Raw genomic sequence first — 24,755 nt, 5'->3', positions numbered from 1 at the left:
TGAATCTCGGTGTAAGTAGAACACTCGCTTGCATGCTTCACTGTTTGCATAAGCATAGGGAAATAATTACCTCTTTTAAAAATGGATGGATAGTAAGGCCCTGTTCCAATCTCGCGAGATAAACTTTAGCAGCTTTTTTTAAACTACTTTTAGCCATTTGTAATCTAAATAGGAGAGCTAATGGTGGTAATTGAAACTAAACTTTAACACTTCAATTTATATAGCTAAAGTTTAGTAAGAAGCTAAAGTTTATCCTGTGAGATTGAAACGGAGCCTAACAGTAACGACACTACTTGAAGCGAAGCTCTCCAGGCCTAATTAAAAAACTTTCGATTTCGCATTCCGCGCCCTGCCTCGCGGTCGCCCTTCTGTTTTCTTCTCCGGCCGCACCCATTTCCGCGGAATCCCACCGCCGCCCCGCCCCCGTTCACTCTTCCCCCGCAGCCGCCACGTTAGCAACCAGCGCGTCTGCCACAGGTCGTGGCTCGCTTCTCCCCTGCTTTTCCGCATCGCCGCAGCGCCGACGACGACTGGGTGCGCAGCGCGGCGCCGCCGTTCTACGCCGGGCGCCCAAGTCCTCGACGGGACCTTCTCTGGCGACGAGCGCCCCACCAGGTATGCCAATCCCTTCTGTTCCCTTCCTGCTGCACGTAACCGAGCACCCAAACCCTAGCTTATGCAGTGTGCTAGTATTTGGCTATTTGCATTTGGATCTCATCTGATTACTGAGTTTACAAGCGTATTATGCCTGTGCAACCAACTTCAATTTATTTATTTCAAAAATTATCTGGCGTGCATGCGTGTCCATCAGGCCCTAAGCTCATATGAGCACGGAGCATCAATGCAAGCTAATAAACCACCAAAGGTCAATTGGCCGCACCACGAAAACGCTGTCCAAGGCTACTCTAGCAGAGACGACTTTCTGAGTTCAAGCTTTCTCTTCTCCTTGCCGACACAGAGGCCGAACCCTGAAGCTCGTGAGAGGATGCTTTCGCTAAGGTATGCCTCTGATCTATGGAAACCAACTTCCGTGTGGCATTTGCCGAGACAGCATGAATCCCTCGAACGTTTCTCTTTTGCAGGTCTTCTGCCTGTAAAATTCAAGGCCCAGAGCGTCTTCAGGCTCCGTTGATCGAGAAGGTATGACTGCGATGCTGTGACGTGTTATGAATATATTCGGTGATGCTTAGCACATTTGTCGAGACTTACCTGGTGATACTAGAGTGTCTTCTAGCTAGGTTTCATGTAACTTTACATCAGTAGCCAGATATCTTCAAAGCCATATGTTTTCTCCATGATAATAAATGCAACTGGTAGTTGGGAATCTGAACTCCTAAGAATAGGTCAGGATTTCTAGAAAAACTTGAGATATGTTCACTAGCAATGCAACATATAGCAAATTTTTTTAGCTAGTTACAATACAGAGTTGAAGATACTCTTAACTTCAATTAGTTGTGTCAAAACTTCTACTGGTTGCATCCTAACTGAAAAATCTAATCCCTACCTTCTCTTTTACCTACATATATTAATCATCTGTCCAAAGATTATTAACCTAGTTGGATCTGTTTGCAATTACACTTTATTTACTTGTACAATTATTTCTCATCATAGGCCTGGCGTTCCCTATGCAACACTCAGGCTGCCTGCAAGAGCTATTTAAGACCTGGTTTATCTGCAAAAGCGAGAGACTGTGATAGAGGTCATGCTCGTACCTATGGAGAAGGCTCATACAACACCAACAAAATGTCTACTGTGCCAGGAAACAGGATTCTTTCCATGGAAAGCACAGGCCAACCCAGTGAAAGAGTTTCTCTGCAGAACAACAGCAGCCATCAAACAGTTGGCATCTGCTCCTCTATGAGAAGTCACCAGAACAACCATGTTGTGCAGGAAGATATGAGAGCAACAAATCAATACAATTTTGCAAGAACAAACGCTGCATTACACCAATCTATGGCTGCTGATAACATGTGCTCTTATGATAAATTTGATGCCATGGATGATGATATTCTAGCGGTTGGTGCTTTCATCCCCTGAACTTAACATTTCTTTATAACAACAACAACAAAGCCTTTTAGTCCAAGCAAGTTGGGGTAGGCTAGAGTTGAAACCCAACAAAAGTCACAAATCAAGATTCAGGCACAAACTTAACATTTCTTTAACCACAACAAATGTTCCCAGGATTATTTTAATCCATAAAACTACAACGACATAATTACATGGTGTTTTTTTAAGTGTCCATGTTTTTCTTCTCAAATGTCGAACTTATCTTTCAGACTATTGACGTGGACCAAATAGTTATGGAACATTATCAAGCAACAAATGCACCCAGAGGATCAGCATCCCATAACATGTCAACTCCACCAGGAAACAAGTGTAGCGTCAATGGCATGGATGAGGCTAATTTACCACGAGAACTATCTGAATTATGTAACCATCAATGCAAGGTAGGTTAAGTATTTATTATGTCACTATCTTTGTTCTATACTGAGGGGCTATTTCCGCATGTTATCTCATTATCTACTACTTTCTGCAGCTAGCTTTTTGCAGAGAGGCAATGACTCATCTGCAGGAGATGAAGGATGAGCTGCTTGCAGTAGCCAATGAGCTTCTTGATGATGATGGTGAACTCAATCCTCAACATTCACAAGAACTTCATAAAAGACGGTTCCATCCTTTGTCACTTATCAATATTACTTGTTACTTCTGAGTAGGCACCTCTGCTTTGCCACAGTAATGTTGATATGTGCTACTGTTATACCTTGCAGATTGCATCTTAAAAAACTGGTTCAGCTACTTGAGGACCATATGACAAGGTCAGCCCAAGATGAGGAGAGACAAATATCACACTCTATGGCATCCACAACATCTACACAGCAGCATCTGCCACCTATGACCCCAGGAAGCACTTTTACAATGGATAGCAATAGATTCCAATCTCAGGTTTACGTTGGAAATGGACCTAGGGATAGTGATTTATGCTATTCTCCTGCCCCATATTCCTGTTCAGATAATTTAAGCACACCATTAAATTCTGTATGGAAGAGCTATACCCCAAAGGTTATCGATATTAACTACACTGAAGGATCTGGTGATAGAAAGTGGAGTAGTACAAATTTCCCATGGACTAAGGAACTTGAGGTTATTTTCTTCAGCATCATTTTTTAATTATTTACGCCATCACTGATTTTTGAATACTATTAACCTTTAGTGCATATCCAGGCCAAGAACAGAAATAAGTTTGGAAACCATTCTTTCCGCCCCAACCAACGAGAAATAATCAATGCCACAATGAGTGGGCATGATGTTTTTGTTTTGATGCCAACTGGTGGTGGGAAAAGTTTGACATATCAGGTAAAAACTCAAATATATTTTTATCTATTCTTGTTATTTTTAAATGAAGGACAGTACTGGTGCAGTGGTGAGGGTTGTCTCACAAAGTCACTAGGTCATGGGTTCTAAGCAGCTTCTCTGTAGTTGCGGGGCAAGGCTTGCCTAGGTTTATCCCTTCCCCAAACTTCATTCATGTGGGAGCCTCTGGCACTGGGTCTGTCCCCTTTCTTTGTTGTTCTTTATAGATGTTTGTACTTTCAACTTCCTGCCCTGTGTCTCGTGAGTCGTGACCATTGATTTTGTTTTACTTGGCACTTTCCAAATGCTGACATATATACACCACTTCATTTTTTGTTTGTTAATGTTTAACAACAACAACAACAACAAAGCCTTTTTGTCCCAAGCACGTTGTTTGTTAATGTTTAAGAAAAGATATTTTTCAAGATCATATTTATCCAGTGGGACAACTTACATTTTTTCCTTTGCCAATCACTGATTTGTGTATTACTGTATCTGCTATCAGCATTGATGCTCATCTATTAATTTGCAGCTTCCAGCACTTATAAGTTCTGGCTTAACATTAGTAGTTTGCCCTCTTGTCTCACTGATCCAAGACCAGATCATGCACTTGTCACAGGTAATGGATCACTTCATCTCGTATGTATTTCTTGGTGTTTCTTTTCTTCTGATTGACTACCTTTTGGCTGGAGCAGGCTAATATTCCTGCAACTTATTTGAGTGGCAACTTGGACTGGTCTGAACAGCAAGAGATAATGAAAGATTTAATGTCATGCCGCTACAAGTTGCTATACGTCACTCCAGAGAAAATAGCTAAGTAAGTGGAATGGTGCCCATTGTGAGTTACACGTATGAAGCAGCTGTATTCAGATTACCTCACATCGTCTCTTGATTATCGTCCAAAGTTACCCTTTTGCAATACAATATACCTGCAGGCCGCAACCATTAGATTCATACTGTTGTTTGAGTATTGTAAGCTGTACAGGAATAATATTTTCCAGATCAAAACTACTTTTCATGATTCTATTTTACTGACACGCCACATTTAGTCTCCAGGATATGTTTTCTTTCTACTATCTTATCGTTTACATATTTTTTAAAAAAATATCATTTACATGTGTTCTTTCACTGTTTTACTGTTTTTTTGAAAACTTGTTTGCAATTTTATTGAGTATGGTGTTGCCACCCTGTTGAGACTGTTGGAAAATGTATATTCATGAAGACATTTTTCTATTTGAATACTTTTTTTGGGTATAAGTACAATTACATGTGTTGTATGAATATATTAATGTAACCAGTTAGTATTGTTTTGAGTACAGGAGTGGTGCTTTATCGAGACTATTGGACAATTTAAATTCACAAGGGCACCTTTCTAGAATTGTTATTGATGAAGCTCATTGTGTAAGCCAGTGGGGTCATGACTTCCGTCCTGATTACAAGGTATTTCTATCTGACAGGAGACGTTCATGGTTAAATTAGATGACTTCTTAATGTAGGTTTTACTATCTATCAGAGCTTAGGTGTTCTAAAACAAAACTTCCCCAAGACACCAGTCCTGGCCTTGACTGCAACAGCAACTGCTAGGGTTAAGGAAGATGTCGTGCAAGCTTTAGCCCTTGAAAACTGCATTGTTTTCAAACAAAGTTTTAATCGTGCAAATCTGAGGTGCGTGCCTGTAAGGTATTGATGCAAGTTCTATTGTCGCAGACCATCTTAGTTTTAAGTTGGGCTTTGCAGGTACTACTTAAGACCCAAGACAAAGAAATGCGTTGAGGACATTGATTTATTTATCCGCACAAATCATTCTAAAGAATGTGGCATTATATATTGCCTTTCAAGAATGGATTGTGAAAAAGTGGCAGAAAAACTAAGGGTTATTTCTCGAAACTATAAGCTGTTTATTGTTTGTATGGATATTTAAGTCCTTAATTTTACACACTGTAGTAGCAGATTGAATTCTTGATTATTTAGCTATCCAGTGGATACATGTTTTGCTTATATTATTCTTTGATATTGCATCATATTACCTGGATATAGATTGGGAGCTCTATTTTTAGCCAGTCACATTCTCATGCTTGTTCTGACTTTTCCAAAAGAGGTATTCAAGGCCGTTCACGTTTGTTTTTGTCAATCTCGTCCCATCGTTGTTGAGGGTTTGGGCTCATTGGCTGTAGTTCCTATGTGGTATTGTCCCATGTTTGTTGAATTGGCTTTGATTGCCTCAATGTTTTGTCAAACTTCTCTTGGTTATGGCCTTATGGGTTTGAAGCAGCCTCTTCGCATTCCCAGAAGGCTAGGTGCCTAGGCCTGGCACAGTGGTAAGAGACGTTTTGCGAGTCACTAGGCTACAGGTTCAAAGTAGTCTCTCCGCATTCGTGGGGAAAGACTTGCCTCGGTTTATCTCTTCCCCATCCTCACTCATGTGGGAGCCTCCGGGTCTGCCCTTTTTTTGCCCTTAGTGTTTTCCAAAGTTGAAATTTGATACCAAACTTGAGCAAGTGAGCTAGGTATAGTGGGTTTCATTAGCTGGTTGTTCAGGATATTTGTCTTAGCTTTGCTACCAGTGTCATCTACGTAAGCATCCATTATGTGCTTGAGGATTTTCACATAGTTAACTTGATGTACTTATTTTGTCTAACATTGATTACTGGTTCACTGGTTGGCGTACAGATTTTGAACAGTGAACTAAATTTAATCATCCAATGAAAATTTGGCTTACCCTACTACTAATATTTGTTATGTTGTCATGTAGATAGATATTGACCTTTCCGCCGGCTATAACTTCTAAATATTTCCATCTTTTCCCCTTTGCCAGGACTGTGGGCACAAAGTATCACACTACCATGGTAGCATGGATCCTATGGATAGAACACATATACAGAAGCTTTGGAGCAAGGATAAGATCAACATAATCTGTGCTACAGTTGCATTTGGGATGGGTAACTTAATCTTTCAAACACCTGTGTATAACATCTATTATTGGGTGTTCCAATCTAATAGGACAAACTGTAGGTATCAATAAACCTGATGTTCGCTTTGTTATTCATCATTCACTGCCCAAGTCAATTGAAGGATATCATCAGGTATATCTCATAACTGAAGTTTCATGACATGAGCACAATGGAACTGTAAAGTCGAAGCTGTATGGTGGTTGATCTATTCTCATAGGAGTGTGGACGTGCGGGTAGAGATGGGCAACCTTCATCTTGTGTGCTATATTACCAGTATTCTGACTATGTAAGTCTACTTGTACCTTAATACCTTGTTGGCATCTTCTCACTATCTTTGTACTGTATCACAAACAAGTAATTTTCTTAACAAAATGTTCAGATTCGGGTCCGACATATGATTACACAAGGAGTTACGGAGCAAACAGGAGCACCACGTGATTTATCTTCACATGAGCAAGCACTGAAGACACATAAGGACAATCTCCTGAGGATGGTATCTAAAATTCTATATGCATGCAGCATGCATTTGTTTGTTGCTACGAAATATGGAAACCATGAAAAATAATATGCTATATCTTATATTTCTGCAGGTCAGTTACTGTGAAAATGACGTGGACTGCAGACGCCTACTTCAACTGATCCACTTTGGAGAGAAGTTTGACCCTTCGCTTTGTGCAAGAACATGTGATAATTGCTTGAAAGAGTCAGGATGGGTCGAAAAAGATGTTACCAACATTGCCAGGCAATTGGTAAGTGTACAGATGTGCCCCTTCCAAATGCATTGAGACATCTCTCTATGTGAACCTAAACTCTTGTTTTGTTGCTTCTTTAGGTTGAGCTAGTCACAAGGACAGGGCACTCACATTCATCTACTTACATTCTTGAAGTTTACAGAGGGTCTATGAGCCAAAATGTACGTGCCCAGATACCTAATCAAGATCATGTTCTGATCTTTTTAGTGCAGGATCTTGCCACCACCGGGTGCAACTATCATTGCAACACTAATATGTTAATGGTAACACAACTTATTACCCATAGGTCAAGAAGCAGCGTCATGATGCTTTAGCTCTTCATGGAGCTGGGAGGCATCTAGCTAAAGGTGAGGCAGCAAGGATAATGCGACATTTAGTAACTGAGGAAATACTTAATGAGGATGTGAAAAAGAGCGATATGTATGGATCAATATCATCTGTCCTCAAGGTAAAAAATACTTGATGTGCCTTGGTTTATTTCAAGACAAAACGTTTCTATTTATTTTTTGTTTCCAATCTTGATAGCAGGCATAGGTCTAACCTGATCTTTTAAGCAGGTAAATCATTTGAAAGCTAGTGGTCTTCTCTCTGGCAAGCACAACATCGTCCTGAAGTTAGTTTTCTACCTTTTACAACCACCAAACTTATCACATGATTTGAATGTGTTAGATGCATTTGTGTGTGGCTGTCATTGTATTGGGCCTAGGCCCACCTACTCTATTATTAATACATCACCCAACCCTGTTGAGGGTTAGGGTTTCAGTCTCTTTCATGGTATCGAGCTAGGTTCTCATCTCCTCTCCCCCACCCTCCCACCCTCAGCCGCTGGTTGGCTCTCCCACAGTCGTCGGCTTGTCGACATTGCCCCTACCCCCACCTCCCCTCGCCCTGCGTCCCGCCAGGCCCCCTGCTCCCCATGCCCGGTGCGCGCGACGGCCACCATGGCAGACAGCTCTTGGGCGACTGTGGCCGCCAGTGTCCACCCCGCCACCAGCGTCGCCACCTCACCTGTCTCCACCACCGAAGCGCACGCCACCAGTGTCGCGACCACTCCTTGCGCGTACGACGCCTTCTCAGTTGGCACGACCTCTTCTCGCGTGTGCGGCGCCTGGGGCTCGCCCGGCTTCGGCCACCTGGTGCTGGCCGCCGCCGCTACCCAATCCATCTCCAACCTCGCCACAACCGTCGTTCCCCCCTCCACGTTCGATCTGGACGTCGCTGGGACCCATGCCGACATGCTAAGCGCGTCCCCTGCATCTGCCCGCTCTTTGCCACCGTCGGTGGGTACTCTAGGGCCCATGCGCCCTCCAGGCTTCCTATGCTCCTCACGGTGTGCCGCCGACGCCCCCTACACAGCTCCTCGGCGTCCCCTCCACTGTTGTTGTCTTCCCGCAACACGACTCCACCTTCTCTAGCCTCGACAGCATGTCCTCCCTCGGCGTGGTCGTCGATGCGGGGCTGGTGCACGGCGAGCCCCCTACTGCCCCCCTTTCCCCTGCCTCGACAGCCCTCTACACCGCCTTTGCAGGCATGGGCGTGGACACCCATGTCCCTGCAGCCCCCATGCCCTCCCTGCCATGCCGGCGGTCCTCGCTGCCCCGTCTCCGGCACGGTCGTTGCTCTCCGGGCACCCCTTCATGTAGCTGGGCTCATCCATGGGGGCTCCTTCCCCATGTCCCCCTCAGTCGGTTATTCCGACGACACATCCTACAATGTCCCACCGCCCTCAACGCCTGCGGCTTCGCCCCTCCAATCGATTCCGGGGACCCCTACCTCTGCCGCAGTCCCTATGAGAGCCTTTGTCATGCCTGTCAACTCGTCTTCCCTTTCCTACCTCCTCGTCTAGGGCTGCTCAAGCCTTTGATCTTGTTCATTGTGATCTCTGGACATCTGTTTTCAGTCTCTGTGGTTACAAATACTATCTGGTAATCCTGGATGATTTCTCTCATTTTCTTTGGACTTTTTCTCTGTGGCAGTGCGGCTCAAGTCCGACACCTTTCACACTCTCACCCATTTCTACACCTAGGTCTCCAACCAGTTCCGTCACCCGGTTCGTGCCCTCTAGTGTGATAATGGCCGCCAGTTCGATAACTCCGCCTCTCGTTCCTTCTTTCTCTCTCACGGTGAAAGTTACGCCTCTCGTGTCCCTACACTTCCCCTCAGAACGGCCGGGCCAAATGAATTATTCGCACCACCACTAACATGATCCGCCTCCTCTTTCAGCCGTATCTTCTTGCCAGCTATTGGACAAAGGCCCTGAATACTGCTACCTATCTCCTTAACCGCCTTCCCTCCAAGACGGTGAGTCACCCCACTCCTAGTTCGCCCTGTATGGTACAACCCACTTTTATGTCCACCTTCGTGTCTTTGGCTGTGCCTGCTATCCCAACACTTCCGCCACTGCTCAACACAAGCTCTCTCCTCGCTCCACTCACTGTCTTTTCCTTGGTTACTCTCCTGACCACAAGGGGTACCGATGCCATGACCTCCTCACTCACCGCACCATCATCTCTCGTCATGTTGTTTTTGATGAGGAGGTTTTTCCCCTTGTTGACCCCTCCTCCCCACCCCCCGACGTCGATTTCCTTCTCGATGCTGATTGTGTCGATGCTCGTCTTCCGTTGCCCTATTTCACGCAACCCCGTGCGGCCTCGCCCGCGCCCCGCACGACCCTATCGATTCTGCCTGTGTCGGATGTGGCTCCACCGACTCCGCCTATGCCATGCGCAGCCCCGTCGCCGCCTCCGCCACATCGCGTGGACCCAACGTCCCCTGCGCTGCCAAGCATGGCCCCATTGTCGTTCGTTGAGGTAGCCTCTTAGCCGCGCTTCGCGGTCCTCGTTCACATCTACCAGCGATGTGGCCGGGTCGATGCCCCGGCTCCCTCTCGCGAGGAGCCGCCTGTATACCATTCGATTGCTCTCCATCGGGACCCCAAGCATGTCCACCCGATGGTTACTCGGCGTGCTGTTGGTGTCCTTCAACCTATCAAACGCCTAGTTCTCACGGTGCCCTCCTCTCTGGTGCTCCCCCCTGTGCCATCCTCTGTCCGTAGTGTGCTCGTCGACCCCACCTGGCGGCGCGCTATGGAGGAGTATGAGGCCTTACAGGCAAACCACATCTGGGACCTGTGCCACTCCCCTTCGGCGCAAATGTGGTCACCGGGAAATGGATCTTCAAGCACAAGCTAAAGACGGATGGCTCCTTGGATCGGTACAAGTCTCGCTAGGTCCTGTGGGGCTCCATCCAGCGTCTCAGGGTTGACTATGACGAGACTTTCAGCCCCGTGGTGAAGCCTGCTACCATCCGGACTGTTCTGACTCTGGCTCTGTCATGGTCCTGGCCAGTGCAACAGCTTGACGTCAAGAATGCCTTCCTCCATGGCACTCTGACGGAGACGGTGTACTACACTCAATCGGTCCTGGTCAGTGCAACAGCTTGATGTCAAGAATGCCTTACTCCATGGCTCACTCCGACATGGTCTGCAAGCTTAACCGGTCCTTATACGACCTCAAGCATGCGCCCTGGGCTTCGTATAGCCGCTTCGCCAGTCGCCACCTTCGTGCTCTCCCATGGTTTTGTCGAGGCCAAGGCGGATACCTCCCTGTTCGTCTTCCGTCGAGGCCTGGACACGACGTACCTCCTCTATGTCGACGACATTGTTCTCACGACCTCCTCCCTCGAGCTCTTGCGGCGCATCATCTCTTCCCTCAAGCAGGAATTTGCGCTTAAGGACTTGGGTGAGCTGCACCACTTCTTGGGGGTCACCGACTCACCGTGGAACACCAGTCCTAGCGCCTGTTTCTCCACCAGCGGTATTAAACCGTCGACATCCTCGAGCGCGCATGCATGATTGACTGCAAGCCCTGTGTGACTCTGGTGGACACCAAGGGCAAGGCTTCCTCCGACGATGGTGGCCCTCGGTTGTCGATCCCATAGGATACCTGAGTCTTGCCGAGGCGCTGCGGTACTCGTCTTCACCCGGCCCGACATTGCCTACGCCGTCTAGCAGGTATGCCTCCACATGCATACCCCGCGGGAGCCGCATCTCACCGCCATGAAGCGGATCCTGCGGTACCTCCGGGGCACCCTCGACTTCGGCCTCCTCCGCCACTCCTTGACCACTGACCTCGTCTACATCGACGCTGACTGGATCGGCTTCCCCGACACGCGTAGGTCCACTACAGGCTATGTCGTGTTCCTGGGCGACAACCTTGTCTCTTGGTACTCGAAGCGGCAACCAGTCGTCTCTCGCTCTAGTGCTGAGGCTGACCGCGCCGTGGCTAGCGGTGTGGCTCCGTCAGCTGCTCCAGGAGCTCCATAGTTCGCTGACATGGAGCACGCTGGGCTACTGTGATGTCAGCGTCGTATATCTCTCCATCAACCTCGTCTAACACCAGCGCACGAAGCATGTCGAGCTCGATCTCCACTTCATGCGTGAGCGTGTCGCCATTGGAGATGTGCGAGTTCATGTACCAACCACCTCTCAGTTCGCCGACGTCTTCACCAAGGGCCATCCCACGCCGGTGTTTGAGGAGTTTCGGTCCAGTCTCAACATCTATCATGGCTAGAGTTTTGACTGCGGGGGGTGTTAGATGTATTTGTGTGTGGCTGTCATTGTATTGGGCCAAGGCCCACCTACTCTATTATTAATACATCACCCAACCTTATTGAGAGAGTTAGGGTTTCAGTCTTTTCCAGAATGCAATATTATCTAAGACACATATGGATTTGCTTCTCTCCTCAAGTTGATAGACACATGTTTTTTAGAATGCTACCTTTTTTAATGAAAAGTAGGAAGTATTCCTCTGATCCTATAACCCTATATATTAATATACATGCATATAAAAGAGTGATTGTCACAGTAAGCTACATTTACATTAAAATTTGAATCTTTGTAAGGTCTACTGTTGGCATTGGATGTCAAGTAGTATGATGAAAGTTTATTTTGTTATTATATCTAAGATTGTGCTTAAAACTGGTAGGGGCATTTCACTTCTAGGAAAAGAAAAAAAAATCCTACTTTGACCTCTTTTTTTTATATCCTGGCTGGTTTAGGTTATCTGAGATACTGAGACCAGCTAGCTATCAGTTAGTTATACTTATGCACATTCTTTGCTCCATAAGTATTCTTTATCTTCCTATGTTGGCATTTTCAATTTGAGTTGTTGTCACCTGAATTTCAATACTTCATATTCTATAAATACCCCCCCCCCCCCCCTCAAACTAACATATTTCAAGTATGTTTGAACAATGAACAGTTGGTAGTTCTCTAAAAAAGTTTAAGGATCTTGCAGGTTTCCTGCTTCTGACAAGGCCTCCAAGATGAGGAATCTTGATGCCTCGTTGCTTCCGCAAACCAACAAGAATGTTCAGCAGCAAAGTGAAGTCGATGTGGTAAAGACCTGAACATGTATAAATTAGAGCAGATCCGAGGTGTCAGATCTTTATATGTTCTTTCTCCGTTCTAATATCTATTTTCTCGTTCTTGCAGAAGCTTGCATCAATGCTCTATGAAGCTTTACTTAGCCTTAGAGAACAGATAATGGAGGAGTGTAACGAAGGATTCAATGCGTATCACATATTCAAGTAAGTTGTTTGTTGCACCTTGTCATTCGTGGAATCACTCACTGTCTCCTGATAAGGGCGAGCTTTACATCTTCAGAACAGACACGTTGAAGGAAATGAGTATCCGAGTACCGAGAACAAAAGAAGAGCTTTTGGATATAAACGGCCTCGGCAAGTAATGCAACTACTCTGCCATTTTGAATGAATTCTCTATGCTGCTATCCTTTTGTTTTCGAAAAGTAACCTTTACCATTTGAGATGCAGCGGCAACTGCACTCATGTTTCACATGTTTTCTTTCAGGACAAAGGTCAAGAAGTACGGGGACCGCTTGCTTGCAACCATCGAGGACTTCCTCAGCAAACACCCAAATCCAAGGAGAAACAGCGGCGGAGGTGGCGGCGGCAACGAGCACTCCGATGCGGCAAAGAAGCGAAGGGGCTCCACCGCCATCTCTGCAGCGAGTTACGGCGACTATGACTTCGACGAACGCACGGGCCAGCAGTCCAAGAAGCGCGCGGCCAAGACGCGAACTGTCTCTGCCCACGGCCCCCGCTGCACGGACGCCGATCTCGATGGGCCTGAGGTGGTGGAGGTGGACGGCGAGCTGCGCAGCGTCCGGAAGCCCGTGGCGTATGGCAATGGCAGGGTTCTTCCCAAGTGGGCACCCCTCTAACTTATTCCAGGAATTTGGGTACGTCAAGTAGAGTAGAGTACCGCTAGGGAATAGGAATGTAGGCTTGCACATATGTAATCTCCCAGGTTGGCTCGTGCACATGCAGCGATGCAGTGATGTCAAGGGTTTTCTGTGATGCAGTTGTACATTGGAACTGTGGCGTCGAATGTACGTCCAGCTGGTACACGCGTCAAGGACATACGAGACCAGGAGCAAGAGTTCCGTTGCTTGCTTCCGTGGGCAGCATCGCGATCGCAGTGTCGGCCACCTGTTGCCCGAAACATCTTGGATGCAGGTACATCTTCGCACGCGTGTACCATCAAGCGACCAAACTTGAATTAACATCATCGCCATCATCATCCGATGGCTACTGTAGTAATGTATGCATGTATGCTGACGTTGGACTGACCTTAAACATTTCTCTTGCATCCAGTTGTCCTAGGCTGTATATAGGTCTAGCAAGTCTTAAGGGTCCGTTTGTTTCCTCGCGGGTATTCTGGATTATATAGTCTATTTTGTATAATCTTATGAGATGTTTATTTACATAAATCATTAGTGGATAAAAAGCCAAATAATAATCTAAAATAAACATCTAATGAGCAGCTTATGGAATATCATAATCTAGCATGTGTTTGTTTCGGAACGACGTGGGTTGGGTAAGAGTCGATCTATTTTTCTAAGTTGGGTCGAACCTGTTCTTTGTTTGGTTTCAGTGATAGGTTGAACCTTGTTTAATTATAGGGTTAAAGTGGGTTGGAGCTACACAATCTCTTGTTTGTTTCGTGATGAGGGATGAATGGGACATGGACCAAATATGGTCAGCTTTCTGGTCATATTACCACTCTCATGATAATATCTTCAATTCAATAAGATGGCAACATTCAAAATAAATGAAACCAACACTATTTTAATATTTGAGAAATCCATAAGCACAAGATATACATAAATTAAAGTCATTATTATCGAAGTCATAAATTTTTAGTGATGAGGTCACTGTTATATTTCAATCATAATTAAAGGAACATCCCAACAACATCAAGATGCATTTCAGTGAATTTGTAACATTTGCCGTGACTAGCAGGCTTGTCTAGGCGATGACGAGCACTGATCTTTACCTGTCCGAAGACAGCACTAGCAAGGCTCGTGAGTTGTGCCTACTAGAGAACACGCCGGAATCGGAGGACAGGCCAGCGGGGTACTGACGGTGGGAGGCGCAGTAAGCCGGTGGGAGAGTCTGACGGTGCTAACGGAGGCCAGCACGCTGGAGGGAAGGCCAGTGGGGGGCGCTAACGGAGGCCAGCACGCGGGAGGAAAGGCTAGTGGAGGACTGACGACGGGAGGTAGGCGAGGGATTAACATTGGAGGGTAGGTCGGCGGGTGTTCCTCGTCCAGCATGCTAACAGTGGCGGCACACCCTTGTGCTGGTCTTGAGTGGATAAGGCATGACCACATGAGTGGCGGGAGGGTGAAGAGGAAGTGAGTCGAAATGGTTCACTTGTTTTTAAGGAATTCCTAGACCCTACATTTTTAAGAAGTATTTCGACCCAGAATCAACCTAATCCGCGAGCCTTTTGAACCAAACACGGATTGTTGTGGGTTGAACTCGTTCCAATCCACATCAACCTGCTAACCAAACATACACAAAATATCTAGATTATATAATTCAATCTAATAATTTGTGTTGTTTGTCTCTTAACTTATTTAAGTTGGATTATATGTAATCTAGAGGGTAAACAAAACAGGGCTTACCTATCTTCTTTCCTGAAGGGTTCCAAAACACAGTACAGATGATGCGTCCGGGGATGATGCAGAAACACAATGCAGTACGAATTTCGGAGAAACAGATAGTTGCACCCGACTTCTTAAACACACGAGGTTAATCGAACAGCGTTCATAAGCAGCACAGCACATAACAACGTTCAATCTGATTCTCCTTTTTTTGAAACTTTTCAAAGACAATGTTATTCTTCACGTTTGAAGAAAGAACAGCGAGATCGCATGACCATCAGGAATCCGACCTAGTGAGTCAGAATCTCTAGGAAACACAACAACCAGGCCTTGATGTGGATGCATCGATGTTCGGCCTCGTTAGGGATTACTACATACACAATGATTCTCTCAAAAAAAAAAAAAACTATCAAGCGTTGCGAGAGCCACACCGCACTCGCCGCCGCCGCCGCCTGTTCTGTTTCCCCAGGACACCAATGGACGATACATCTCAACGTGTTTCATTCTAATCTGCACACGACTGGTGAGGATGGTCTCCGCTTTGTTTGCAGGAGCTACGAGAAGTCAGGGCCTTTCGATGCCCACCATTTGTTGCTGCGGGAGCGCACCCGCTGGAACCACCTGTCCCAAGACGAGTTCTCCGGGCCACTGGTGCTGTAAAAACAAGACCGAGAGACCACCGGTACTGTAAGGATTCTGCAGGGTATGGTAATGGCAGTGGTGGTTGAAAACAAGAAGAGGAACAGCACTTACACAGGAAGAAGCGGGTCAGGCTTCCCTTCCGTACTCGTGACCACTCTGTTTCGTTCACAAGGACAACCATACATCAACAACGAGAAGAAACAGCACGTGATGATGATGATGTGGAAAACACAACGCTACACGCTCAAAATCTGCTTACTCCTGGCACGCCGCGGACGCAGATTCCATGGTCTCAAGCTCGTCCAGCTCCTCCTGCATGGGTAAACAAAACACCAAGAGTATCTATTGAAATTAGCAGAACTTTGCCTTCACAGAAAACAACAACAACAACAACAACAACAACAACAACAACAACAACAACAAGGTAGCACTTTGTTGCCAAATACAAAAAAATATATGTTATTCCATAGCAGTCGCACAATGGATCATTCCACAGGGACTATGTACGATGTAGGTACTAGTTAGAGTTATGGTTTCCACTGCACCCTACATTCTGAAGGATACGGCCATACACTACAGATGGTACAGAACCGAAGATCAAGTTCCGCGCCTTCGAATCCAATCCAGTTTCTTTTGGTTTTGTAAAAAGACAGAAAGGGGCAGCGCAACAACAGACGAAAGCCAAACTACTGTGATTCTGTGTACTCCCATCTGTATCGAGTCACATAAATATTCAATATAACTTTCACCCAAATACCAGCTCCGGCCAGTCCGGTGAGATTTCACAGCACTAGTTCTACACTTAATACTACCAGGATGCAAAACCAGTTCATGCGGAAGTAAATCACGTGTCATGCTAATGTTTGGGACACAAAACGTAGGGTTCCAATCTATGTCTATATACCTAATATTAAAGAGGCAAAATTTCACCCCGCCCATTTTTTTTTCGTCCACCTTCCCCTAACTACCCGACAGTGAAGTGTTTCCTTCATATATGACGCTGACGCCGACTTATGATGCATATACTCATATTAGTTAGGACTCCATCTAGCGCTGATGAATACGAAGTCCGGTTCTAATACATATTGGCCCATGCCCTATGTATCTTGTATGTGAACTAGACTCATGACCCTTCCGTTTATACGAGTTAGAACAACCGACATCTAGCGACGATATTCCTACACTTATGGTGTTCCGTTGCGACGCATGGGCACGTTTGCTAGTAACAAAATAGTACTCCCTCCGTTCTTTTTTATTCGTCGCGTTTAAGTTCAAAAACAAACCAGCTGGCGCCAAATATTCGAGAAGGGAGGTAGTACAATGTACTATAGGGTTAGGGTTAGTGCACCTTCTTTAGCCAAAATAAAGTCAACCCAACGTGTGGGCAAACCTTGTTATAAAAAAAAGTGTGTTGCAGACCTCAAAAAACCATGTATGTAGTACACATTAAGTTAAATAGACCTTCAAAAGTCTAATCTCATATTCATCTATGATGAAGTGCTACCCTAAAACCAGCTTCAATTTACAACTCCATGTACTCTAGGGAAAAAAATCAAAGCCACCAAATTGATCCACTTCCTCGACTTGATCATCTCTTCAGTTTTTATTCAACTTTGTACTATGAACATATGATTAGTACCACTGCTTGCTAATTTTGACTCTCGACATCTAGGGCATTGTTGTAGTGCCAGCTCTGCTTGATCTTATCCTTAGCTATATTTAAGTCTGTGTACTACATACATGACTTTTTGATGTTTTTTTTTAAAAAAAACTGGCACATGATAAATTCGGATGTCCCGTGTCCTCTAAAAATCTCTAAACAAGTAACGCAAATAGTCAGCACCAAGTATTGATCATTAATATTCCTTTTAAACTCAAACGATCAGTTGATTAGAGTAATGTTTTTTTAGATTAGTGTTCTGCTCATCTTGTGCAAAGAAACAGCAGATATTCAAAAGTATCTAACCACCGCATATCTCTAGACGCCAGACTGATCAAAGAACATGATGGGAAATCAAAACCACCACCCTACAAGACGAAGCCTCGCTAACAAGTTCCAGATGGCCCTCCACATCCAGAAGAAAAGGCCCTGTGTTTCTGTAGACAGAGTGACAGCAGATAGGTGCAAATGGCGAGTACTGGCAATTTCTTTCAAATGTTTCCTTTCCAATCGAGTTACTCTGGTGCAGTGAGGATCGATAAGAACAGTTTTTTTTCTAAGCATTTCCGCTTGCTGATCTTGTATCATCGCACATGCATATCAAGCATTTTCTAATGCATATCTTGCTGACTTTTTTTTTTGTGGTAGCTTCACAATCGGCTTCCTGCACTTCATACAGTAAAGATATATATAGGTGAATAAAGTGTTTTGCCTCCACCGCTACCTGGGTCGTCCTCCATTTACAGTTTCCCACTGCAGCACTAGACAGCAAGCCAGCAAGGTATTCCCCTCCTTCTGCTTGCTTGCATAGAGGCACAAAAAAAAACGCATAACAAATCGAGCAGCAATATACGATGCGCGGGACACGGCACGAACGGGGCACCGGATTCGATGCTTAGAATCGCGCAGCTTGATACGCGGCAGGCAAGATCTGGATCGCGCCTGGCTGTGGCAGCAGCAGGTTGACTCTACTACGGACGAGCTAGGAAGGAGTCGACCGCGGTTGCCGTTGATCGAGCAAAGGTGCGAGGGAGAGGAGGGCGGGGAGGGGAGGGGAGCAAGCTGAGCGCAGTAGTAACCTGGAGGGACTGGAGCTCCTGGTCGAGGCGGGCGATGGCGGCGGAGAGGCGATGCTTGCCGACGTAGCCGACGTTCCTGGCGAGCGGCGGCGGCGGGCGCGGCTGCTGCTGCTGCTGCGGGCCGGAGTACGGCCTCTGGGCCTGGTGCCGCCGCTGCTGCGGCGGGCCCTGGCCCCGGTGGCGGCCCTCGTCGTCGCCCTCCTCTTCCTCCGCCTCCTCGCCGTCGTTGTCCGCCTCGTGGTCGTCGCCCCGCTGCCGGCGGTCCTCCACTCCGTTGGCTTGCCCCCTCATCCCGCCGTCCTCCGGGAGCGGGTTGTGGTCGGCAACGGCAAGTGGACGGACGGAACGGAAGGAACGATGGGTGGGTGGGTGGATCTGCGTGCGAGTAGCTGGGTATAGTAGAGAGAGGCGGGAGTGGCCGAGTGGGTTCTGTCGTGCCGTGCAGTGCTGCCCGTTTTACTGGGAGTCAATCAACTAACCCAGCCAAGCAGCCAGGGAAGGGAAAGGGAGGCTGGGAGCAGCGCGCGGTGCGACGGTGATGGCGACGCCGACGGCGCGCGGGTGGGTGGGTGAGTGGGTCAATGGCTGGCTGGTGCCTGGTACCAGATAGATACAGAGAAAGAGATGGATAGGAGCGGCCGAGCGGGAAGGGATGGGGGCCCGTTTGACCGGTCAACGTTGCGCGGCAGCAGCGGTCGGTCAGTCAATTTGTCGGAAAAAATTTGTTGCAGCCCGGCTGCAAACGATGATGTTTGCAGCCCCTCACAAAAAGGAAGATAGAGCCCACCTGCAGGTCCACCAGGTAACGTTTTAGTTGTCTTATTAACCTGCAGGTGGGCCCTATCTTCTTTTCTATGAGGGACTGCAAACATCCTGGTTTGCAGCCCGGCTGCAGCAAATTTTTTTCCCAATTCGGAAAAAATTTGTTGCAGCCCGGCTGCAAACGATGATGTTTGCAGCCCCTCACAAAAAGGAAGATAGAGCCCACCTGCAGGTCCACCAGGTAACGTTTTAGTTGTCTTATTAACCTGCAGGTGGGCCCTATCTTCTTTTCTATGAGGGACTGCAAACATCCTGGTTTGCAGCCCGGCTGCAGCAAATTTTTTTCCCAATTTGTCACCGAGTGCAGCGGCAGGCCCGCAGCGGCCCCAGCAGGCAGCAGGCAACAGTCTGTCGTTTTTTACCCGAGCCACCTGGTCGTAGTAGATACCCTCGTTTCATACGAAACAAAAAATAAATAAAAAAATTGTAAGGGCCTCTGCTCTTAATTCATGTGGTTTAGTGGGATTGAAAGAGTTTAAATCTTAAATAAGTTAAAATATTTTTATAATATTTTTTCTAATCTCTTCTAAGGGGGTGTTTGGTTTGCCCCTGCTAAAATTTAGCCATTATCACATCGAATATTTGAACCTTCGTTGGGGGTATTAGATGTAGTCGGATTATAAAACTAATTTCTCAGCCGAAGATTAAAAAGTGAGACGAATCTAGTACAGTTGGTTGGGTCTATATTTCATACTCCTATTTGAAAGTCAAACGCTTGATGTGACCCGGGCTAAACTTTAGTCCACAGAACCAAACACCCCCTAATCCACATAGCCTAGAAAAGCAAAAAAAACAAGCCTAAGGCCTACTAGGTAACAACAAATGCTGGTGACAATTGAATACTACATGACACTTACATGGACTGCCCTGCCACAGCTACTACAGCTGTTCGAATTGCTGCAGGTACAATATATAGAAACAAAATACTATATAAGCCGCAGTCAAATTAAAACTACAGCAAGTCGCAGAAGCGAACAATATATTTCGGGGTCAGATAAACACCCTTGGGTTTGGTTTGGTTATATGAATACTATTGGGTACGTCGTAACAATCGAGTGCTGCCACTATTTGAAAGCCAAGGGCAAAACAATCTTTTTGAGAGAGAGAAAATACTTCAAGAAAATCAGAAAAAATTAGAAAAAAATTAGAAACACAATGAACTGTTTCTCTTCAAGCTCTCTGCATCTTGCGCCACTGGAAAATGAATTTCAGCTAACACGATTAGTCTACCACTGGAAACATTTGTCACAACAGACATGATTAGTCTACTGTAGGAAACATTGTCACAACCAGGATCACATATTTTAATTAGAGGACGAATATTGCAAAAAAAAAAAAGCACCGACATATTTCAAATTTCCGAATGATGCGCAAAGGCTATAACATTCTACCAAACAGAACATCACCCTGTACCTGTACTTCCCGCCGGGTCCCACTGCCCAGCTGTTGCGGCGGTATACATGTTGATGGCCTTACATTACAATACACAGCAGCAGAAGGGTACAGCTAGATGGATGATCAGATCAGTAGCTCATTGGACAGGTACAGCTAGATGGATGATGTACCAGGAGTGAAGGAGGGCTCGAAAACCCTAAGGGGGTGTTTGGGAACAAAGTTTTTCTGCAGTTTTGGAAGAATACTGCAGTATTCTCAAATACTGCAGTATTATATACATAATGGTGTTTGGCAAGCTGGGTAAAATCTCTGTTTTCAAAACTGAAGTATTGCAAATACTATAGTTGTTTTAAGGCATTCTAAACTTAGCTCTGGACCTCAGTTTTCAAAACTGCGGTATTATAAACTACGGTATTGTCATAACTAAAGTATAGTATAGTATTTCAAAAACTGTAGTTTTCAAAAACTTTGTTCCCAAACAGGGCCTAAACTGATTATCGTGTCTTGCAAGTGAAAGGTTTACAGAGTTCATGAGGCGATATACATGAACGAAGTTCAGAAACTGATGCAGATACAGTGAGTTTTTTTTCGACTAACCTAAGCCTCTAGATTTCTTGTCGAGGATAAATAGCACCACCACATCCGGCTGATGTAAAATTTCTGGTGATCCAGACTGCAGCTGGCTGTGCACGCAAGTGAGAATCCCATTCACATTTCTCTGGCTATAAACAACTACACGCCGATGTGCCCAGGAATCCTTCAAAATTTATCCGAAATTATTCAGGTCTTCTGAATGACTCTAAGCTTTGCGCTTCTGCACCTCTGGTTTAGTTTTTCCTCCTCTTGCGAGGGGGTTATTGGTCTTTTTGTGAGGACGGTTCCATTCCTTCCTTGCACTCTCTGGCCAGACCATGGTTCATCTCCGTCTTCGATATCAGTGAGTGCCTGGTCGTCTTTGTCGTCTTCTTCATTTGCTTCACCCCCATGGATGAGCTCCAAGAAAGTTTTCTTCACAATTCTATCCTCCAGACTGTGGAATGAGATTACAGCAAGCCGACCACCTGTCGCCAGACAGTCAAAGCATGAATGGAGTGAATCTTCTAGAACCCGGAGCTCATCATTGACTGCAATCCTGAGGGCCTGAAACACTCTTGTTGAAGTCTTGATCCAGCCCTGCCGCCCTGAAGTTAATCAACTATCAAATGTCTTGCAAAATTATCTTCGTTTTGCTTCTTTGGAAATATGGTCTACAATATGCTATTTGCTACATACATACCCTTTGTCCCAAATTATAGGTCATTCTAACTTTTTTAGAGTCAAGGCATCTCGATTTTGACCAAACTTACATAATAAAAATAATAACATTTATGATACCAAATAAGTATTGTTAGATTTTCATTACTTAATTGATTATATTTTTATAGTATACATATTTGATGTCATAAATCTTTATAATTCTCTCTGTAATTTTGGTTAAATCTGAAATGCTTTGACTGTCCAAGAAAATTAGAATGACTTATAATTAGAGTTGGAGAGAGTTCATTCCAAATTGTAATTCGTATGGCTTTTCTAATACATAGCTCACACTATGTATCTAGGCACACTATATCTAAGTGCATAGCAAAGGCTATGTATCGGGAAAAGCCAGAATGAATTACAATCTAAAACAGACGGAGTAAATAAAAATACTTGAGGAATTGCATGTAGAAAGGAGAAACACTGAAATGAAAACACCACAAGATGTTTCCAGAAATCGTTATTATTTTAAAAATTCACTGAATTTGGCATTAAAAACTGAAAGGAACAAACCTCTGCATAGCATTGACAGTAAGAAATATAATACCTTCAGGGCAATACTGTAGAAAGATCACACATACCGCTTGATATGGTACACATCCTTTGGATTAGTTTGACAAGATCCCCAGTAGAGTGTAAACCGCCCACAGACCGGGCTTTAACAATTTGCTTCTGGACGGATTGCCAGTTGCTTTCCTCCCCATATTCACGCAGGATACGCCCAAGTTCAAGCTCCGGCCAAGAATTCAAAATGTCCTCTGCTCTTAAAGTTGCCTGTCTATCATGTATAGGTAAGAGTGGTACAACTTGAAAACAAAACCAAAGTTTATCTGAACTGTTTGAACATAACAACTGATCAGTGACTTCAAACATGAATTTATGCTTCTAGATAACTGGGTGGAAAGGTATGGGTTTGGATTTGCTCCAGGTAGTGGCTATGGTACAGAATTGGTTAATTTTGTGCCAGGCAGAGAATAAAGAGTCGTTTAAAGATAAGGATCTCAGGAAACTGACAGATTCGGTGTTGTGGTTTAATCTGTCTTTTGACTTCAGTGAAAGGACTGGGGCATGGCCCTAAAACTCTAAAAACACTTCCAAGACAAACTTTCATAGTAGAATGAAGATTAGACTGAAAAGACAAGTGACACTGACCTTAGGGTCCATGCGCATATCAAGAGGACCATCCTGGAGTACACTGAATCCCCTATTAGATTTATTCACCTGATGGAAGTAATATCAAGATGAAATGTGAATCAGCAGATGGGAAATGCAGAAGCCTTGCAATCACTTTTCGTATCTTTAATTTGACGACTGACCTGCATGGATGACATGCCAAGGTCAATGAGGATACCATCAACTCCAGAAGATCCAACCACTAGACTCTCATCGACGCTACTGAGAACTTGCTTGATGTACTTGAAGTTCTTGACATGAGTGTAGGCACGCAGCGTCCCAAGCAAGGCATCGTCTTCCCCTCCATTCGCTTCCCTTTCCCTACCAGCAAGGAAGGCCTCAATGTGCCCATGGCCAATCCCCAGAGCGGAGGGGTCGACGTCCATGCCAATGTACAACTCCAACTCCGGGTGCGCCTCCATCATCTACACCACAAAGCTCGAGAGTCATTTCGTCAAACAGCAAGCGGGCAAGAGCACTCAACAACATCGCATCGAAGACGTCGTGGGCAGTAGTATCAGAGACCACACTGCAACCGAACAAAAGCAATGGAGCACGAGAGGGAGCGAGTGGATACGCACGGCGAGGGAGTGTCCTGCGGCGCCGAGGGTGCAGTCGACGAAGGAGCGGAGCGGGCGGGGCCTGCGGAAGGCGGCGAGGACCTCGCCAAGCAAGACGGGGATATGGTGCTCGTGGGCGCGCCGACCGTACAGGTCGGCATCGAAGGCAGCTGCGGAACGGGTGCGCCGCTTGAGATGCTCCTCCAGCGCCCGCCTATGCTGCCGCTCGCCGCCCTTGCCCGCCTTCGCCTTGGGCTTGGTTTTCCCCGTGGCCTTGCACGAGACCGCGTCATGCTTTCCGTGGCAGTGCGGGGTCGCGACGGCAACACCGGCGGCGAGAGGACGCGCTTGGAGGTGGAAGGAGAAGAGGCGTCGGGCCGCCGCCATTACCGCCGTGGCCGAAGCGAGCGCGGCGTGAGGCGTGGATAAACACGCGCAGGGACCGGGAGCGCGGCAGGGTGGCCGTGCGCTGTCCGATGCAGAACGGATGGTCCGGATAGCCGGATAGGCACAAGTGTACACAGTAGATTGTACAGTGTACACGGGTCCGGGCACTATAGATGTCCAATAAGCACGAGACCCGCGAGATCGGCACGAAGTCCGGCACGAATAAGCGGGCCATGCTCGGACAGGAAACTAAGCACGATAGGCTAGCCCGGCACGACCCGTTTACCCCTAAGCCTGTTAAGTCTGTTTTTTGCACTAAAATGTGTTTACCAGTCCGCTTAGCCCGTTTTTTGGCCCGTTTTTTTCGTGCTAAACGGATCGGCACGGCCAGGTCCGGCCCGTTTAGGCCCGCTGCGGCCCGATCTCGTACAGGAAAACGAGCCCACAGCCTTAAATGGCCCGGCCTGGTTTTCTAATCGTGCCTGGCGGGCCGGGCGACCCGTTTGGCCATCTCTGCCTGGCACTTAATCGTCGGTTTGAGCTATAGGGAAAAAAAACTGCATACATTTGTTTCAAAGGGAAAAAGGAGAGAGATGCATAAACACACTATCCCAACTACTATGTCTTTGATATTATAAATTTATTATTTTTCTATAAAGTTGACAAAACATAAAATATTTGACATTAACTAACTAAGAGTTTCTTGTGTTTCAGAGT

The 24,755-nt window shown here is 46.0% G+C and overlaps 3 protein-coding genes across 6 annotated transcripts; 1 reads left to right on the top strand and 2 right to left on the bottom strand.

The window, feature by feature from the left end:
• Positions 1-346: 346 nt before the first annotated feature.
• LOC100274706 (ATP-dependent DNA helicase Q-like 4A) lies at positions 347-13,824 on the top strand. 4 transcript variants are annotated; one of them, XR_004858151.1, is made up of 26 exons: positions 347-615; positions 812-999; positions 1,083-1,140; positions 1,612-2,016; positions 2,277-2,447; positions 2,537-2,667; positions 2,769-3,141; positions 3,223-3,354; positions 3,884-3,970; positions 4,047-4,168; positions 4,671-4,791; positions 4,865-5,016; positions 5,089-5,224; positions 6,167-6,290; positions 6,364-6,434; positions 6,520-6,588; positions 6,682-6,795; positions 6,893-7,051; positions 7,135-7,215; positions 7,341-7,502; positions 7,612-7,667; positions 12,352-12,451; positions 12,549-12,643; positions 12,725-12,797; positions 12,924-13,314; positions 13,438-13,824. XR_004858151.1 is itself a non-coding variant. In XM_008683349.4 (26 exons), the coding sequence occupies exons 2-25, from the start codon at positions 842-844 to the stop codon at positions 13,294-13,296; spliced, it is 3,528 nt and encodes a 1,175-aa protein (XP_008681571.1). In that variant the 5' UTR covers positions 347-615; positions 812-841; the 3' UTR covers positions 13,297-13,314; positions 13,438-13,822. The 4 variants fall into 4 exon arrangements, 3 of the variants coding, with proteins under 3 accessions (XP_008681571.1, XP_008681573.1, NP_001347575.1); XM_008683349.4 differs by having other exon boundaries at positions 12,720-12,797; positions 13,438-13,822; XM_008683351.4 differs by having other exon boundaries at positions 12,924-13,819.
• Positions 13,825-15,237: 1,413 nt separating this feature from the next.
• Positions 15,238-18,965, bottom strand: LOC100191839 (uncharacterized). The gene is made up of 4 exons (NM_001158370.2): positions 18,406-18,965; positions 15,926-15,978; positions 15,778-15,822; positions 15,238-15,678 (listed from the first exon to the last, which is right to left on the bottom strand). Exons 1-4 carry the CDS (start codon positions 18,694-18,696, stop codon positions 15,579-15,581), a joined length of 489 nt encoding a protein of 162 aa, NP_001151842.2. The 5' UTR covers positions 18,697-18,965; the 3' UTR covers positions 15,238-15,578.
• Positions 18,966-20,790: 1,825 nt separating this feature from the next.
• LOC103626596 (probable methyltransferase-like protein 15) lies at positions 20,791-24,090 on the bottom strand. Its single transcript, NM_001301525.2, has 5 exons — positions 23,673-24,090; positions 23,235-23,516; positions 23,071-23,139; positions 22,500-22,692; positions 20,791-21,803 (listed from the first exon to the last, which is right to left on the bottom strand). The coding sequence occupies exons 1-5, from the start codon at positions 24,036-24,038 to the stop codon at positions 21,403-21,405; spliced, it is 1,311 nt and encodes a 436-aa protein (NP_001288454.1). The 5' UTR covers positions 24,039-24,090; the 3' UTR covers positions 20,791-21,402.
• Positions 24,091-24,755: the final 665 nt, after the last annotated feature.

This window comes from Zea mays, chromosome 5 (assembly GCF_902167145.1).
Source record: "Zea mays cultivar B73 chromosome 5, Zm-B73-REFERENCE-NAM-5.0, whole genome shotgun sequence".
In the NCBI taxonomy this organism is placed as follows: domain Eukaryota; kingdom Viridiplantae; phylum Streptophyta; class Magnoliopsida; order Poales; family Poaceae; genus Zea; species Zea mays.
This window is presented reverse-complemented; position numbering and strand designations above follow the sequence as displayed.

Bases quoted from the DNA above. Each gene is read 5' to 3' on its own strand.
- LOC100191839 (NM_001158370.2), bottom strand. From the start codon at position 18,696: ATGAGGGGGCAAGCCAACGGAGTGGAGGACCGCCGGCAGCGGGGCGAC. The intron at 15,979-18,405 runs GTTACTACTGCG...TTACCCATGCAG, and splicing joins AGGAGCTCCAGTCCCTCCAG to GAGGAGCTGGACGAGCTTGA. The intron at 15,679-15,777 runs GTAAGTGCTGTT...TTGTTTTTACAG, and splicing joins CCTGACCCGCTTCTTCCTGT to CACCAGTGGCCCGGAGAACT.
- LOC100274706 (XM_008683349.4), top strand. From the start codon at position 842: ATGCAAGCTAATAAACCACCAAAGGTCAATTGGCCGCACCACGAAAAC. The intron at 1,141-1,611 runs GTATGACTGCGA...TTCTCATCATAG, and splicing joins AGGCTCCGTTGATCGAGAAG to GCCTGGCGTTCCCTATGCAA. The intron at 5,017-5,088 runs GTGCGTGCCTGT...TGGGCTTTGCAG, and splicing joins TTTAATCGTGCAAATCTGAG to GTACTACTTAAGACCCAAGA.
- LOC103626596 (NM_001301525.2), bottom strand. From the start codon at position 24,038: ATGGCGGCGGCCCGACGCCTCTTCTCCTTCCACCTCCAAGCGCGTCCT. The intron at 22,693-23,070 runs GTCAGTGTCACT...CATGATAGACAG, and splicing joins ATATGCGCATGGACCCTAAG to GCAACTTTAAGAGCAGAGGA. The intron at 21,804-22,499 runs GTATGTGTGATC...GATTAACTTCAG, and splicing joins GATGTGTACCATATCAAGCG to GGCGGCAGGGCTGGATCAAG.